Consider the following 19,913-nt stretch of genomic DNA (forward strand, 5'->3'; position numbering starts at 1 on the left):
GCATTCTGCAATATGACTGAAATGGCAAAGGAAGGAAGGATCGTGCAGCTGTAGCAATAACATTTGCGTGCAAAGGCAAGCCCGAATGCTTACAGTGATGTAATTATTGTAAACTGTGATAGTCGGGTGAGTAAAAAACTTTCTGTTGTCAACACATGGTGATTGCTCTGCTGCATAAACTGTCTTTATCGTATGTTGTTTTGTTATGTCGGTAACAATTTCGCAAACATAGAGGCAGTATCCGTCCTTAAATTTCAGAAATGATGTTTGATTCTAATTATAAATACTTCACAGATGATACGCATTTTCACAAAGGGTACTGCGCACAAAACTGGCATCAATAAAGGGCTGCAGACTGGGTGCATGTGGCAATGTGCACTTTTGCACACACACTGGGAATTTGAAAGACTACAATACATTTAACCACCTCGCGAACGTCTTCTGAAGAAACACTTCGAAGAATATAGCTTTAGTTTTCATCATCGTGAGTGCCCCCCAGACTTATGAAACATCAGTCCCATTGAACATCGGACCTTCACGTGCGTAACGGCATTGGAGAGCATACTGACCACAGTGTGATCAGCAGTACCACAAAACTGTTATAACAGTGGCACGTCTGATAGTTCCTGTATATATATGAAACTGAAAATGTTTATTTGATAATTTCTTCGATTTTGTAGGAAATATCACTTCCTTCCACGTGATCGACAAAGAGCACTTGTTGCCACAGTCTCCACTATCTAGACGATGACCAGTATGCACATTATTCGTCAGCCTCCCGTTAACGTGCAGCTCTGATTTTTGCGCTGTTATTGTGTGACTGCACCCAAACACTGTAATGTGACTATTAGACAGGGAATTAAATGCCTCTTCTCGACTTCAGATAACTGCTAACTGACTTCAGTCAACGACCTTGAATGTTTCGATTGTGAAGTCTCAAGATAATCTTCAGGAACAAGAGAGCCCACAATCACATGAACAGAAGTACATTAATTTTCGAAAAACCATCTCACAGTTTATTGTAATTTCAGTTAAAGCTAGCTGACTCCATTCCTTAGGCGAAAACTCTCAACTAGCTGTTACTTGTACCAAAGCCACCTACTTCTGGAGGCTGGGCTACCGCCAAAAGTGGCGGCCGAGCTCGCACGTGTGAAATTGTACGTCAGTCTTCCAGCCAGACGCCACTAAGAATTTATATCAGTAGTCTTTTGTATTCATGCGCCCAAAACTGCTGTGAATTCTTTTCTTGAGGGCAATTATTTTCCTGCGTAAGGCTGCTTTTATTTTGAAATAATGACATTATTTCAGGATTAACTTTTAGCTCATTTCGTTTCCTTTCAACTTTTTCAAGCTACCTCCGTGACTTGCATCACAGGACGAATTTAGCTAATAGCTAAATCGTGAAATGAAGTGATTATTCAAAACAGAAACAGATTACGCAGGAAAATGAGTTCTCTCGCGGAATTACACAAATTGCGACAAAATGTCTCGCAACGTGCGATGATAAAACGTTTTGTGGACGTTCCCTGAAAGAGGCGGATGTGCACAGGTAAAGGCGACTCCGCCGGCAGCCGCGTCCAACGCTTCGACGGGCTCGAAGCGTTCCTCGACGTCGCGGGCCAGCGGCGGCAGCGTCACCAGCCCCCAGCACCAGACCACCGCCACCCGCACCGCCTCCAACGCCTCCACCGCCAGCAAGACTACGCCCGCAGCCAAGGTGAGCTTCCACCGCCACGGCCGGTTCGAGAATATCTTCCACAATGGCGGCATTGCCTTTGGTGCCCCCGCCCCCCTCGCTTCAAAAATGGTTCAAATGGCTCTGAGCACTATGGGACTCAACTGCTGTGGTCATCAGTCCCCTAGAACTTAGAACTACTTAAACCTAACTAACCTAAGGACATCACACACACCCATGCCCGAGGCAGGATTCGAACCTGCGACCGTAGCAGCAGCGCGGCTCCGGACTGGAGCGCCTAGAACCGCACGGCCACCGCGGCCGGCCCCTCGCTTCCCTCGGACATTAGTTCCCTTGCCTCCGACTCTTGCCCTGTTGCCAAGAATCTTAAAATTAAATCTAGTGATCGTGAAAATGAGTTTTTTCTTTTAATGTAAGTACTGCATAAACATTCCTTTAGCAGGCCATCAAAATTGGCCCAAATTTCACCCAAGTGCTTCCTTATCACATGCGACGTTGGGGAACAGGGGGCATGCATGATGAGGCACTGTCAAGTTCTGCTGCTGGTATAAGACGACACTCATCGAAGGCGATGACATGTATACATGTCGGAAGATTTTAAGTCTGACATGTGCTGGAGCAAAAACTATCGCTATTGCTTGATTACACCGAAAGTGTGGAATAAATAATTTCTACAGGCAACGGTGAATACGATGGCCTTAAAAATAACTTTGCTATTGTGTTGGCGAGTCCTTTTGGTCTCAATTTCGGGCTATCTCCCTCTTCCTTCTTAATGCTGCTGTATGTGCTGCCTTACGGCACATCGTCAAGGATCTGATATATCATTCTTCCTCGTCTCATCTTCCCTTCCACAAACCCCTCTAACACGTTTTATCAGCCCCTCCATCTTCCTTAATTTGTCCTATCCAGTTTCATTTCCTTCTTAATATTTCACTCTTTGTCTCTGCTCTCCTAATTTTTCACGCCATCCATTCGACTTATATTCTCACCGAAACTACTCACTCATACACGTTAGGAGACTTACGCCACTGTTGAGTAAAAAAATGGTTCAAATGGCTCTGAGCAAGCACCATGGGACTTAACATCTGAGGTCATCAGTCACTTAGAACGACTTAAACCTAAATAACCTAAGCACATCACACACATCCATGCCCGAAGCAGAATTCGAACCTGCAACCGTAGCAGTCGCACGGTTCCAGACTGAAGTGCCTAGAACCGCTCGGCCACCACGGCCGGAACTGTTGAGTAAGTCGCTAGAATAACTGGTTACTTGCTATACAAAAATTCTTATTTATTGATGCGTTTCAGTCACAGCCCATTTTGAGAGCATCATAAAGGTCTTAGTTCAGATCATATTTATATGTATCAGCCTTCAATATCAGAAATCAAGTTGAGAAACGCGTCAATAAATAAGCCTTCAATATCAGAAATCAAGTTGAGAAACGCGTCAATAAATAAGAATTTTTGAAAAGCAGGTGACTAGTTATTCCAGTGACCTATTCAACAGCGGCATAAGTCTCTTCAAGTTCACGTCATGGTCGCAGGCCCGTGCGCGACTTCATATCGCACTTTAAGGACTCCAGTTTTGCCCTAGTGTCTTCTGAGACAACTACCAGAATGTCGTCAGCATCGCTGCGACAGTGTCTACATGGGGAGTAGTCAACCTTTTTAATCTGCTGCTCGTTTTAGTATCTCCGTTAGCAGTAAAATTTTCTAACCGGTCAATCCTTTCCAAAAAGGGGAAATCCGCATTGCACCCTTTCAGATTTAATGGTAAGATGGCCCAGTGGATAGCCTGTCAGAAACTGAACATAGATCAAACATGGAAACGAGGAGGTGGTGTACTGAACTGTGAAAAAAGAAGCAAATAAAAACAATGAACCGTCAAGCTCAAGATGTACAACATCGAACGAAAATGAGTACGCCTGGCCTCGTGGTTATATGATTACGCTATTGGACTGCAAAGTGGGAGTTCCGCGCACAAATCTCCTTCGTGACTCATGTCACAACACAGGATAGTACAAAGCGATGCCGACAGACTTCGAGCGCCTGTACGCGCCTGCCGATAGGTCACGACGCATAATTTTTTGCACTAACGGACTGAGTACTGACCTCCTAGCGATAGGCCTGATGCCACTCAGGATATTAGATGGACTGGAACGCATCCTCGCCTGTAACGACGACACTGCTTGCCGTCCATCAATGTACAAGCTCAGACATGTCTTGTACGGGTTCCCAGTAGCTGTGCGGCGTCATTGGGCAACGTTTCTGAACATGGGTTCCTGTCTTCAATTTGTTCAAGATGTCCTCTACAATTACTCGAAGATTGTCGGTATCATTTTCGTTACACTCTGTACAAAATATGTTGGACGAAAGACCTTGCCCTACTTGAGTCGTCCACTTCTAGCCCTTTACCTGTCCCATCACAACTCTCACTTGCCAACCAGGCTGCGTCTTTGCGTAAAGTGTTTGTCCCGATCACTTAATACCACTCCAGCCTTCTAGCAATAATTCCACGCTGGAGTACTCACAGTAACACTGCGTGTGACTTGCTCAACTGTGTACAAATGCTACCAAATGGTTACTTGTTCTACCTCCATCAGAACACGGAAACTCAAAACGTGTTCTTCTGTTCTGTGATCAATAGGGCCAGTTTAAGGCCGCGTGGGGCCCATAGCCGTTATTTTAGCAATATTTACTGAGGTTTTAAATATGTTGTAATTGCACGTAAGATTTTAAATATATTATACTTTCTTGTAATATGTGAAGATAATGTCCCAATTTTTTAAAAATCTAACCAGTGTGCCCTTGCTAGCCGTAATGGATAGGAAGGATGATGCAGATCAGTGGTATTCAGCCTGGTCACTACCGCCCACTAATGCGCGTTCTAGCTTTCATGGTGGGCGGCAAACGGTAGGATTTTTAAAACATTTCCACTGAGTTTTCATAAAATTTGACTTTAAGTATGTGGTAACTAATTATTATTATAAGCTTTAATTTGCTGCAACTCTGCTTCATAAATTTCGAAAGGTACAGTTACTTCCCTACTTTACTAAATCACCTTTACTTGCAAGGGAAATTCCCCCATCGCCCCCCCCCCCCCCCCCCCCCCCACACACACACCGCAAATTTAATGGTAAGTGGATAGTACGACAAAAACTGAACACAGATCAAGAATGAAAACTGGAAGAAGGTGTAATGAATTATTATATTTTTTTATTTCTACAAATTATCCTGGCAATAGTAGTCTTTACAGTTGTCATACTATATATTCGTTATAGAATGAGTCAAGTCGTAAGAGTGTATTATTGTCGCAAGTAAATGTGATGAATAGTGAGAGCAGGCGAGATGCGAACAACAAATAAACGGGTGTGAACTATATTACAACAAAGCAATTCAAGAGCCAAAACTTTCAAAACGGAACGTTAAGTGTCATAACATGGGGTACTTGTGTAGTACAAATAGGAGGTACGTACGCTTGGAGGTCCCTTCGATACACGTTGCTGTTGCAAACGGACGTTACACCACGACACAAAATTGGACATAGCGAACAGGTAAGTCAATAACCGGACGGACAGTTAATAACGTTGTGAATATATATATGGCTCACGAAGGAGATCGGAACCTGGATCTCCCACTTTGCAGTCCAATAGCCTAATCACATAACCACGACGCCATGGCTACTCATTTTCGTTCGATGTTGCACATCTTGAGCTTGACGGTTCATTGTTTCTGTTTGCTTTTTTTTTCACAGTTCAGTACACCGCCTCCTTGTTCCCATGCTTGATCTATGTTCAGTTCCTGACGGGATATCCACCGGGCCATCTTACCATTAAATCTGATGGGGTGCAACGGGGATTTCCCCTTATTAGAAAGGATTGAGCGGTTAGAAAATTTTACTGCTAACGGAGAAGCTAAAACGAGCTGCAGGTAAAAAAAGGTTGACTACTTCTCATGTAGATAGTGTCGTAGCGATGCGGACGACGTTCTAGTAGTTGGGCAAAACCGGAGGCAAAATCAAGAGTTCTATCACGGTTGCAGCTATGGTGCGTTAACGAAGAAGGTAAAAAAAGGTTGACTACTTCTCATGTAGATAGTGTCGTAGCGATGCGGACGACGTTCTAGTAGTTGGGCAAAACCGGAGGCAAAATCAAGAGTTCTATCACGGTTGCAGCTATGGTGCGTTAACGAAGAACTCAAAACAGCTGCCCACAAGAAAGCTTTTTTGCTGCTACTCTCAAATTAGGAGCAAATTATATCCACAGAACTCATGTGTGTAGATCTTTAGGATCGAACCTAGACGGAAAAACGAAATTTCTCAGCTCATCTCAGTAAAGTCATCGAGAAAGACTGCAAAATCGTGCACAAGCTGACCCGGCTTGGGGCTGTGGCTTAGTAATTATCTTTCTCAGCAATGAAACTGTATCATATTGCCATCTTTGTGGCATTGTTGGGTGTGGGCCCAGCAGCTGCGCTACGCTATCATCGTTTGAAACCAAACCAAAGACGTATGCAGGAAAGCATGCAACCAAGACTTACGGGAGCCCTTGGTATAACACCAATAGTAGCACTTTTAGTAATTTTGCGAACATATTTTGCAAAAATAATCATCAGCTACAGAGCTACGTGCTACTGGTTGCGGAAAGTGGACCTTGACAAGTAAGGCAGATCACTGGGGAATCCAACTACTTAGGACCTGCAGAACCAATACATGGCAGAGGACCTGGGACAAGGCACTGACGTCGTATGTATCAACTGTTCGATGACATTCGAGAAAGGAAGAAACTGCATTGTATGAGCCCAAGTAGAGGCATTATCCATCTCATAATTGGATGTGGACCATACCCCGGCTGGCTGCATAGAATAGGCAAACCTCAATCAGATGCGAATGTAGAAATCTGTTCACCTGATATTGTACGACATAGTTTTCTAAACAGTGATAGCGGGGGCAACATCGCTGTAGATGGACTTGTATCAAGAAACCCTGATTCCTGGGCAACTAGAAATATTCTAAACAAAAATCCGACAGGGAACTTCCAAGGTTCAGGGCATAAAGAATGCATACAGCTAAAGCGTCAAGCACCTCAAAAGTTACTGTAGTCACATTTTCAGATAACAGTAAGAACAACTATTATTGCCTAATATATTAAGAACATACGCTGAGCAGGCTTTTATATCTTATATTACGTTTTTTAGTTCGTATAGATGTTGTTTATTTTTACTGTAGAGAGACTTAAAAGACGCAATAAGTCCTATTTACTTCATAAATTTCGTTCATGCTGTAGACCATATAACTAAATAACTGGTAACCAACATGCGAGACGGTGTCTCGAGTCCTACGGAGTCCCACAAAAGCATAGGACTTCATGTGGAAATTGAAATTGTTATCACGCACAGATCGTGCTGTTGCTAGAGTTTTACTGAGAGCCGAACGGATCTGATGTATAATACGGTTAGAGTTAGAATTCTATTGAGAAATGATAAAGATGTGTGTATACCGCGTGTCCCTCCTAAGCGTCGTCAAGCGCATGTTCTCTTATATTTCGGCAACTTTGTTTTTGCAGTGAGTGGTTGGAATCAGTCCAAACAAATCCTGCTCATCAAATCTTTCACGCGACACCCAGATTCAACGTAAAGCATCGTTTTGTTTCCTATTACAAAAAGATTTTTTTTAAACGAAATTTTAAGTGTCCATTCGATTGAGCAGACCCAGTTTAGTCTAGTGCAATATTCGTTTTATCGATGTGTATGAACAGCGACAGTAAAATACCAACAATAACCAGTAGTCCAGCAGCCACTGAGCAGCGCTGCTGCATGGCGGTGCTGTCGCTAACAGAGTACTGCTTATTCTTCGTGTTTCACTGTCCCCGTTAATACATAACATAAAACGAATATAACACTAGACTAATCTGGGACCGCTTTATTGACACTTAAAATTCCGGTTTTTTTAAACATCTTTTTGCAAAGGGAAACCAACAAGACGCTTTCCGTTGACACTGTGCGTCGCACGAAAGACATGATGAGCAGTATTTGTTTGGACTGATTCCAACCACTCACTGCAAAAACAAAGTTGTAAATATTTGCCGAAATATGGGAGAAAATGCGCCTAACGCTTCTTAGGAGGTACACACAGTATACTTGTACTTTATATTTGCGTATAATTGCTGGAATTTCTTATCTTTTCTTCCAGTCATTATACCTTTTTCATGTATTATTATTATTATTATTATTATTATTATTATTATTATTATTATTATTAGTAGTAGTAGTAGTAGTATAGTATACAAAGCTGAAATGTCATAAATTTCTAAACACAGTGCCGGCCGGAGTGGCCGTGAGGTTCTAGGCGCTGCAGTCTGGAACCGAGCGACCGCTACGGTCGTAGGTTCGAATCCTGCCTCGGGCATGGATGTGTGTGATGTCCTTAGGTTAGTTAGGTTTAATTAGTTCTAAGTTCTAGGCGACTGATGACCTAAGAAGTTAAGTCGCATATTGCTCAGAGCCATTTGAACCATCTAAACATAGTATCACAAATACTTATGTAATATCATTATAACGTGTTTAAGAAACCTGTTGCAGATAACCAGGGAACATGTCACGTGAACTGATAGTGTGTATGAATGAATGGATAGCCTAACGACATTTTATTTTACTAAATTCAGCAGTAACAGATTTTATGCACAATCAATTTTGAACCGTTCTCTGAGCAATATGATCAACACAGAAGACACTAAAAGTACACGTCACAGTTGACTCTTATTACTTTCTTACATATAAGAAAACTCGCCGTTTACCAGTAATAAGTCTCACCAACAAAGTCACCGTAAAGACACTCGGTCTGAACTCAGAATTTATGAAAAGGACATGAAACAGGACCACAAAAACAGTACAGCGTGAGCTATATTATCATCTGTAATTGAAACGAAAATCTGACAGACTTCGACAGTATGTTGGCTGTGAGACTGTTTCACTGAGTGGCAGTATGGCGCGAGGACATATCAAGAAACATTTTGAGACTAAGTCCATTAACAGTGTAACGCAAAAAATCTGTAATGGCAATATTTTGGCACAAGTTCGTAATAATGCACAGCAGATTATGGTGGAACAGAATATGTAAATAAACTCTAGAGTCAGTTTGTAATATGTGAAATGTGGTTTGATACAATAAAATTGTTCCGAATGCATTCTTTAAACGCTCGAAAATATGCAAGTTCATGTGAGTGGCTATTGTTTCCAGTGCTTCAAAGATCACTGCACAATTATGCGCACATATTGTATACAAATTAAAACTGCTTAGGTTTAATGTTCCCCCAGAAAAAATAGGCAGTACCATGCAAGGCTCCTGGCAACACGAGACCCGTAGCAAGCATGTGCTATGGGTGAACTGCCTCTGGTAAACATTGGTATAAGTGTTTTGAATGCGACTAAGCTGCAGCGACTTCATGCAGCCTTCCTGGTCGTTGTTCTTGGACTGGGTCTGCAAGACGTCTCAGTTTTTGAGAATAAATGTCAGCAATGATGGCTACATCTCGGGGAAGCACCATACCGTCGCTGTGCCACCAGATACATAATATATTTTTTTGTAGATGCGCACAGGTATTTGTATGGGGGGTTGCTGCTTTGTTTGGGCTCAGCCATTCTTTTCTTTTCCTCAAGTTAGCATAAAGACTCCATTTCTCGTCATGAGTAACGATATGGTATAGGAATGGTCAGTGTTTTCCACGAGCCAATTGATGACGAGCAGTCTGAGATGCGCATTTGGCCACTCGGAGATTTTTGTGATTTTGGCTTGGAGCTTGCGGTACCCATATACTTGATTTTTTAATCTTGCCCACTGCATGCAAATGTCGCACGATGGTGGAATGATCACAGTTCATCACATTTACCAGCTCTCGAGTACAATGGCGTTGATCATTGTGGATTAATACATGTAAAGGATCTTCATCAATCCCAGTAGATCTTCCTGAACGTGGAGAGTCCTTAAAACGAGAAAACCATTCTGCTGTCGTGCTCTGTCGAATGGCATTATTGCTACACACTGCACAAATCTTTCCGGCTGTCTCCGCTGCTGTCACCCCTCTACTGGACTCAAACAGAAGAATATGTCGGAAATGTTCCGATTTCTCCATTTGGCACTCCATTTTCTAGCTCAACTCACTATCTCTAAGAGACAATATGCAAATTCAAATAGCAACTATGAAGTACAAAAAAGGACAATCGATAAATAAGCCCATAGCAACATGCAGTACAAAATCGCTGCGAACTTATGCGCCAACCTAATACTAACGAAGTGACCACCGTGCAAACACACGTTTATAGATGTCAGTTTCCAGAAAATTCCGACTTTGCTCGAACAATAAAGCCTGCGCGAATGACTAGTGGCCTGTTCGTCGTGCCGGCAGAAGCCTCCGACGCCGACGCCGTCGGCCGCCTCGTCGTCGTCGGGCAGCGGCCGCCAGCGCGGCGGCGGGTCCCTCCGCGCCGTGGCGTCGGCGCCGCCGCGGGACGACCTGGTCGCGTGCTCTAACTGCGGCCGCCACTTCGCCACGGACCGTGTCGCCAAGCACGAGGAGATCTGCCGGCGCACCACCACCAAGAAGCGCAAGGTGTTCGACCCGGTCAAGCAGCGCGTCAAGGGCACCGAGGCAGAGACTTTCGTCAGGAAGATGCTGCTCAAGGGCCCGCCAGCAAAGAAGGTAACTAACGTTTTTCTGAATCAGACTTCTAAGTGGGTGGATTTCCCTAATTTTCAGATGTCGAATTCAGAGAGGCTACGAGATTTTCTCTACTACGTCGCATTTCTGAGATACAAAACAATAATAAACTCTTACTGATTTTATTTTCAATATGTAGTGAATATCAATAAAACCGAAACATCCTAACATTGTGTCTGACCTCATTTTCCGCGACACGGTGCTGCAACTCGACGGGGCCCAGGCTCGACAAGTCGTCAGAAGTGCCTGGAGAAATGTCGAGCCGTGCCGCCTCTGCAGCCATTCGTAATTGCGAAAGTGTTGCACGTCTGAGATTTTGAGCACGAACTGACCTCTCAATTATGTCCCCGCAAATGTTCGACGGGATTCGTGTCGGGTGATTTAGTTGTTCACTCGAACTGTCTGGAATGTTCTTCAAACCGATCACAGATAATTGTGGCCCGGTGACATAACATTGTAGTTTGGGAACGTGTATTCCACGAATCCCTGTAAATAGTCTCCAGGTAGCTGAAGGTAACCCTTTCCAGCCAACAATTGGCTCAGTTTGATTAGAGGACTTGGTCCATTTCATGTAAAGAACATTAAGGAGCCACCACTAGTTTGCTCAGTACCCTCTTGACAACTTGAGTCTACGGTTTTTGTGAGGTCTGCACTACTCTCAAACCCTACCATTAGCTCTTACCAACTAAAATCGGGACTCATCTGACTGGGCCACGGTTTTCCAGTCATCTAGAGCCCAATCGATATGTCAAGAGTCTAGGAGAGGCACTGCAGGCAATGTCGTGCTCTTGGCAAAGCACTTGCATCAGCCGTCTGCTGCCGTAACCCGTTAATGCCAAATTTCATTGCACTATGCTAGCAGAAGGTTTGTCATATGCCCCACACTCTAAGAAAACGCCAGTGCTCTCGGTCATTAAGTGGAGGACATCAGCCAGTGCATTGTCTGTGGTGAGAGGTAATGCCTGAAATTTGGTGTTCACAGCACACTCACCAGTGGATCTCAAAATATTGAATTCCCTAACAATTTCCAAACTAGAATGTCCTATGTGTCTAGCTCCAACTACCATTCCTTAATTTTCATCATGCGGCCATAGTCACGTTGAAAACCTCACCTCAGTACAAATGACAGCTCCACTAATGCACTGCCCATTTATACGTTGAGCATGCAGTACTACTGCCTGTCCTGTGGAAGTGCCTATAACTGTCTCATGAGTTTTCTCACCTCACTGTAACATTAATCAAACATTTGCTTCAAATATCAAAATAATCATATTACTATTTCATCAAAACAATAATCATAAAAGAAATGATAACACATTACAAAATTGATTCATTTTGATTAAAAAATCTCGGTTAAATTGTTGCAACACATTAACTGAGAACTTTTTATCCGAGTACTACATTGAAAAATATTTAAAATCCATTTTCATGTCACTTTATTTGCTGAAATGGTATGAGGATGCTTTTCTTTCGTAAGGTATCTCATCAGTCTCTCTAAACAAGAAATTCTAATGTTCCACAGTAAGAATGTTTCCTTGAAGCTTTAACTCAGTTGATTGCTAACAGCTACAAAGGTTTGCAGGAAAAAAATCTGTGTGCAAATGTAGAAAGTTTATTTTACAGAAATTCTACACCCCATTTACATTATGGTGACAGAAGTCCTGCAACAGCTATATGCATATATATAGTTGGTGGTAGCACCATTTACACAAAGAGTAAGACGGTAGTGCAGTGGTGGAGCTGTTATTTGTCTTCAGGTGATACATGTGAAAAGGTTACCGAAGTGATTATGACTGCACAACTGGAATTAAGACTTCGAATGCGGAATGGTAGTTGGAGGCAGGTGTATGAGACATTCCATTTCTGAAATCATTATGGAATTCTTATTCAGAGATCCATGGTGTCAAGAGGGTGCATTTAAGGCATTACTTCTCACCACATACTATGCAGTAGGCAACAGTCTTCACTAAACAACTGAGATCAGTGGCATTTGCATAGAGTTGTAAGTGCCAACAGACAAACAACACTGCATGAAGTAACCACAGAAATAACTGTGGGGCTTAAGACTAATGTATCCATTAGGCCAGTGTGGAGAAATTTGGTGTTAATAGGCTATGGTAGCAGGCAACCATCTCGGGTGCCTTTGCTAACAGCATGACATCGCCTGCAGCACCTCTCCTGGGCTCGTGACCTTATAGGTCGGACACTTGACGACTGGTAAACCGTGCCCTGGTCAGATGAATCCTTATTTCAGTTGGTACAAGCTGATGGTATGGCTCAAGTGTGGTGCAGACCCCCATGAAGACAAGGACCCAAGTTGTCAACAAGGCACTGTGCAAGCTGGTGGTGGTTCCATAATGGTGTGGGCTTGTTTACATGGAATGGGCGTGGGCTTGACCTTCTGGTCCAACTGAACCAACCTTTGACTGGAAATGAATATATTCAGCTACCTGGAGACAATTTGCAGTCACTCAAGGACTTCATGTTCCCAAACAACGATGGAATTTTTATGAGTGACAGTACACTATGTCACCAGGCTGAAATTGTTCATGACTAGTTTGAAGAACAGCCTGGGCAATTAAAGTGAATGACTTGGCCACCCAGATCACCTGCCAAGAATCCCATTGAACTTTTATGAGACATAATAGAGGGGTCATTTCATGCACAAAATCCTGCACCGGCAACACTTTAGTGATTATGGATGGCTGTGAAGGCAGTGGGGGCTTCCAATGACTTGTTGAGTCCATGCCACATCAGCTGCACTATCAACAGATCAGTCTCTGTAGAAACATAGTCTTGTCCAGAAAGCAATGAACAGAGGCTCTGAAATAAGTTCAAACATATAACTCAACATCCATGAGTTTAGCATTGAAGGTCTCACCTCTCAAAAGTTTTTCTGGTTTGTGGTCTAGTAAGCACATCTTCTTTCAACATGTCCTAGCTGATTTTGGGAAAAGCTTCTTTGAAAATGTTATATTAATGATTTTTAGATTAGAACTCTCAGCTGAATAAAGGCAATTTATTTGTGTATTTATTTTGCTAGACACATTTCATCTCATTTTTAAGGCTTTATCAGTGATTGTGTGAGATATATTATTCTATATGTGCTCTTGCTGTACTAGTGATAAAACTGTTTTTCTACCTTTAGCATTACACACATTTTTCAGCATAGGACACAAACTTCACCATGTTAATGGAACAAGGATTGCCTTTATTCAGTTGGGTACAGTTGGTCCTAACCTAACAATCATTACTATTACGTTAACAACAACTCAGGTTTTACAAAACAACAACATTAAACATGTTCTTCGAAATATTTGAAAACTTCAGTCTTTTTTTAACTTTGTCGGGTCTTACTTAATATGAAGTGGAGGCAGTATGACTCCATTTTCTCATATGCTATATCTTGGCATTAAAACTGATTTTGATGTATCACCTGTCCAGCAAAGCATAGAAAACAATAGGATTTTGTGAAACTAGCCTGTAAACCTGTATGTAACATAACAACTTTTATATCACAGCAAATCTTTAAATTTCATGGCCTCCAGTACCAAAAACACGCTTTCACATTTTTCTTTCTTAGCCACTAAATTCAGCTTTCAATACAAAATGCCATTGTTGCCTCAGAATGCTCTGGCAAAAGAATTCAATTTTCACCTAAGGACTCTTTTTAAAACTGACACTTCATAATGCAAAAAAAAACACTTCCTAGTGACAGTTTTTATACTTTACATATATAAAAAATAGAATTACAGAATTTACTTAAGGGTTAAAATGAAATGGAATTTTAAATATCTCAAGCTTTACATGATACCACATTTCTAAGTTTCAATTTTGATTCTACAACCAAAAATATATAGGAATTGATATGTCACACACCAAACTTCTGTGAATAATGTGAATGAGCAGAGAAACTTATCTGAATAATGAATCGAATGATCTTATCACACAATGCTTAGTTTACCTCATTCCTTTCAGGCAAACACTTTCAGACAACCCATCTTGCATGTCAATATGCTTTCTTAAATTTCTTGACACTGCAGATCATTTTGTTTTTGGGGTGTAAAAGAAGCTCATTCATGAAAATCCAACTGAGAACAATGTTGAGTCTGGTACAATAACTATTAAATTATAGTGAGCTTTTTGTCAATGTCGTGCACAAAGTACTGGTGTCTTCTATACTTGACCCAACACACCAGAGAAAAAAGGTTACTTTTGACACGCATCTTTCTTTCAGATCTCTAATTTAAATAAAATTGTATGCAAAATTGGTTAAATATTATAGGACGCACTTCATACAAGTTTTATGGAAGTGGGCAGGATTAACATTTCGGAGACCAGCCGATTAGAAGACTAATGAACCCAGGAAATCAGCCATTTATCCTGTTCTTTAAATAATTATTGGCACATATGTAATTGATGTATCTTCAAGAGACATACATAATAAAAAGGACAAATCTTCAAGATTTATTTTTCATATTTACTTTAGTGCTTTGATAGATTACAAATTTTAAAATAATAACAGAAAGTATAATTATTTTCCCAAGATAAAAGTGCAATATCAGCTGTCGAGCAGTTTCCTACTCTTGAGCTTCCTGGCTTTCTTTCTTGCTCAACCAAATGTGATGCATTTGGAGCAGAATTACAGTAAACTGAAAAACCAAGTATACACATGAAATCCAATGATATTGGCTCAGCCATTCGCAACAGCAGCTGTTACATTCACTAATGTTTCTTTCAAAATAGTTGTAGAAATTGACAACAGATGGCAGCATCAGTCAAGAGACAGGTAGCAAGATGTCCCTACATCATTCTCATATGAAATTAGTCCAGTTTTCGAGCATTAGGTGTAACCCGTGTGTCAAGACAACATAGCTCGACCTTTACTCCAACACGGTCTCTTTAACATAGAGTTGTGGTCTGAGCTATGCTCAGTCTTGGTCTCCAGAGTGTTGAGGATTCAAAGTAGAATTTCTTGCAAAATAAAATATCTTTGAACTACTGAAAAAATTAATTTGTTGTTTTTATAGTTTTCATTCCAAAGAATAGCCTTCCACTGCAATTTATCCTTCGCAGACCTCTTAACACGTACAAGACTAAATTGCAACCTAAATCCATTTCTGCTTGCTTACTGCAGTCAGGCCTTAATCTCCCTCTACAATTTGTACTCCCCACAATTCCTGTCATTATCCAACACAATTCCTTGATGCCTCAGGATGTACCCTGTCAACCAATTTCTTCTTTTAGACAAGCTGTGCCATCAATTTCTTTTCTCTCAAATTCAGTTCAGTATATCATCATTAGTTATTCAGTCTAATCATTTGATCTTCACCATTCTTCCATAGCACCACATTTCTAAAGATTCTCTTCTGTCTGAGCTTCTTATTGTCATTGTTTACTTTTGTATATTCTAAAACTCCAAATGTTTACCTTGTTGTGCAACACTTCGTTGATGGCCTGAATACTTAAAAGGGAAACTCCCCATTGCACCCCCTCAGATTTAGTGGTGAAAGGCCCAGCAGATAGCCCTGAAAAACTGAACACAGATCAAGCATGAAAACATGAAGAATGTGTACTGAATGATGAAAAAAGAAGAAAAATACAGTGAATGCAACATTGAGAGAATAGCAAGAACCATGTCATCATGGTTGTGTGGTCATGGTGTTGGACTGCAAACTGGGAGATCCGTGTTCAAATCCAATTCATGCCTCCCCCCCCCCCCCTCCCCGCCCCATTTCCTCACAAATTTATGAATTTTCCACTCAGTCATTGACATATCTGCTCTCCTTCTGTAATCTTGGCAATAGTCAATTGATTATAGAATATGAGTCATATGGTAAGAATATATTAGCACTGCACGTAAATGTAATGAAAAGAGAGAGCAGGCAAGACCTCTCACAGAAATGAAAACAACACATAAACGGGTGTGAACTATGTTACAACAAAGGGATTTAAGAGTCAAAACATCCAAAACAGAACACATGAGTCGTAACATGTGGTACCTGTGTAGAACAAATATGAGGTAAATACTTTTGGAGGTCCCTTTGTTACACCTTGGTGTTCCAAATGGACATTACATCATTACTCACACAAATTTGAACACAGTGAACAGATACGTCAATGATCACATGGAAAAGGGGGGCATGAAGGAGATTCATGTTCAGGTCTCCGGCTTTGTAGTTCAACACAGTGACCACACAACCACAATGCCCTAGTTCTTGTTATTCCCTTAAGGTTGCGTATCTTGAGCGTGGACCATTCTCTGTTTCTATTTTGCTTCTTCTTCACAGTTCAGCACACATTCTTCCTGTTTTAATGCTTGATCTCGGTTCAGTTTTTTAAGGGCTATCTACTGGGCAATCTCACTACTAAATATGAGGGGGTGTGATGGGGGGTTTCCCTTTTTTGTGTCAGTGAAAAGTTTTGTATCAGTTTTCACAGCGCTTTGGGAGTTCACAAGTGAGGGTTTCTTGTCACAATTCTTATCTTCTGCTCCCTCCACACCACCCCATCTCCAAATAGTGTTCTCTTACTACACTTTCTTTATTGTTGATGTTCTGAATTTTGTAAACCACTCCTACATTTTAACCATTCTCTTCTGCCCATGTGTTGCACTACATTGCTTCTTGCTACCCTGTATATATGCTAATTTTTTTTTTTAATTTTCTTTTTTGCTACCTTATAACCATCCCTCCTCCAAATGTTTTGCAAACAGGATGGACTTTTAATGCATTCTTCTTGTGCCACTGTCTTACCTGCTCCCATTAGATGAACTTTTAGTATGACTAACCCCTTCAATATGACTTAACTGAACATTTGCTATGGTTGCTCTTTTCTTTCTATTTACTTTTAAGTGTGGTTCATTCAGATAAATGATAAATTACTTAGACTACAACAACTTGGAAATGCCTCTCTTTCAGGAAACTCAAGCAAAAAAGCCAGACTGGAGAAAAAAGCATGAGGAATTCATTGCAACAATTCGTGCAGCAAAGGAGATGAAGGCACATTTGGCAGCTGGAGGGAAGCTGTCAGATTTGCCTCCACCACCACCACTTGACACATCTGACTACATCCAGTGCCCTCACTGCCAGCGGCGGTTTAATGAGGCTGCTGCTGAACGGCACATCCCCCGATGTGCCAACATGCAGCATAATAAGAAACCTGCACCTGCTGCTAGAACCAGTGCAGGGAAGGTCGGGGCACGGCGTCGATAAATGTCATTAAAAGCTCATGTAAACTTATCTGTACTAAAATATTAAAAGGCTGCAATTCAATAACAAGTACATCTGTAAAACATAATTTATTCTTTTGTTAATAATTGGCTAAAAATTTTGATTAGGTGCATGAAAATACTTTTTTTTTTTTTTTTTTTTTTTTTTGAACAGACATGTCAAAATTGTTGCAGGAATTCTTATTAGATTAAAACTGAATGTTTCACACACTCAAGCAACAGAATTCAGAAATATCTACAGGTAAATCCATTAACTAAAACAAATGACAAATACAAGCTCTGCAAAATAACATCAGTATAAGATTCATACTGATATAGCTCCTACATAATAATTACCTCCAATAATGTAAAATCATATTTTCATTAAAATGTTTGATTATAGGCCCATAGTTTTGTAGCTACATTTAATATAAAGGACTGTGAACTTAGACTCTTCAAACTGTCATATTTTCTTGTCATTTTCTGGTCTAACATGTCATATTTATATGAGATAATGTCCTTTTTGTAAAAATTCATGCAGTTATTCATACTGTGGTTAAATTATGTTCAAATCTACAGGTGGTAATTGACATGTTAAATATGTAGTTAGGAACCTTAGACTAGACCTTGGCAGGGGTGCAACCATTACTAAGCAGCCACAATAAATGTGCTAGATGACTCTTGTTCCATAGTCAGAGTATGACTGTGATTTAGGACCATAATCTAAACACACACCAACCAAATAGTTGCTTTGTCTTTGATATGTAAAAAATTTTCTTGTCTATTCAGTAGCCACTGTCCTCACTCTGAACTTTATTGCAGTTTAATCTAAAATGTGGTCAATTACTTAATTATTTTTTCTTCACTATATGTAGAGTGAAAGAATGATTTCAGAAATAATTTACTGTATCACACCTGATATTCATCGAAAGCAACTGTGGCAATACCAGTAATAAAATGAAAATCCTTGTTCTATACCCTCACCAAAATACACCTGAGACAAGTGTAATAGTAGCTTAAAGCTTGAATGTGATTGTGAAATTAACATGTGTGTGCCATAATGATTATTTCGACCATGAAAACTAGCTTCGACAAAATTCTCACAATGATTTCAAAATATTGCCAACTTTGAATTACGAAGTCATTTTATTTTTTTAAATGATCTCAGCTACTTTTAGAAAGAGTTTTGAGGTGATGTATTTCATGAGTATATGTTTATAAGAACCACAGTGAATATTACAGTAATTTTAAATAAGTTATCTGATTAATTTAATATTCACAGAGAAAGATAAATATGTATGGTAAATATGGAGGTTAACGAATAATATACTTACACAAAATTGTGCTTAGTGTATGGATGTGAAGAACTAATACCAATTCTGATCATGCCAGTAAACTTAAAAGCTAATATGGTATGCAAAACATAAAAGTCAAAAAGTATTGGAATCAGATAAAAATGAAAATCTCAAAAGCTAATGTTATGAGGAGATGAAATATGCATAACCATGAAGATGATTCATATATATTCTTAATCAGTTTTTTAAAGTCTTGATTATTTCTTATTGTGAGGCAAATTTTTCATTAATTAAAGACTATTTCTGCAAAATTTTGTCATTTGAGAGTATTAGTTTATTGTAGCTTACAACTACAGAAAAGAGCCATTTAGAGCCAGATGTTTACAAAAACCATGTAAATTTGACTCAATGTTTGTTTCTGTTACTACAAAGAAGTAGAACTCCTATATAAAATCTGTAACCGAATATATTGTAAAATGTCTGAAATAATAATCATTTAAATCACTATTGAAATACTGAAACATGAGAAGGGTTCTTAACAGTAACTGAAAATAGAGGAAAGATGTCAAAGACTTACCTGCATCTTTGCAGACAGTGTAAACAAATTATATATACTGGTGTTGGTATACATATTGTAGTTCAATAACTTTTACTTTAGACAGAAACAGTCTTGTTCCTAATTGTAGCATAAAAATGTGTATGAAGTAAACAAAAAAAACTACATTATTATGTGAACAACTTTTATATTCAAGCTTGTATTTTAAACAGAAAAATAAAATATTTTAGGGACAATAAAATATCAACTCTGTTTGTTTCCCGCAAACACAATTTTAACATTATGCAACTTCAAATAACACTTATAAAACATAAGACACATATTTTAAAATGTGATGGCCCATGTTTTTATTAATAAAAGCTCCATACTTTCCCGTAAGTTGTATCCACAGGATTTGTGTCTTCGCCCATTCCTGTGATCTCTCTTTCACTAGATAGGAGTC

General features: G+C 40.1%; 1 protein-coding gene across 1 annotated transcript in view; it reads left to right on the plus strand.

Moving 5' to 3' along the window:
• The window catches only part of LOC124795175 (serine/arginine repetitive matrix protein 1-like), a 475,479-nt gene extending 455,767 nt beyond the window's left edge, over nt 1-19,712 (plus strand). The window contains exons 5-7 of the mRNA XM_047259074.1: nt 1,550-1,717; nt 10,099-10,392; nt 17,331-19,712. Of these exons, the coding sequence (XP_047115030.1) occupies nt 1,550-1,717; nt 10,099-10,392; nt 17,331-17,624 (756 nt within the window). The 3' untranslated portion in view covers nt 17,625-19,712. The remainder of the gene's footprint in view (nt 1-1,549; nt 1,718-10,098; nt 10,393-17,330) is intronic.
• Nucleotides 19,713-19,913: the final 201 nt, after the last annotated feature.

Source organism: Schistocerca piceifrons, chromosome 4 (genome assembly GCF_021461385.2).
Source record: "Schistocerca piceifrons isolate TAMUIC-IGC-003096 chromosome 4, iqSchPice1.1, whole genome shotgun sequence".
Taxonomy (NCBI): Eukaryota; Metazoa; Arthropoda; class Insecta; order Orthoptera; family Acrididae; genus Schistocerca; species Schistocerca piceifrons.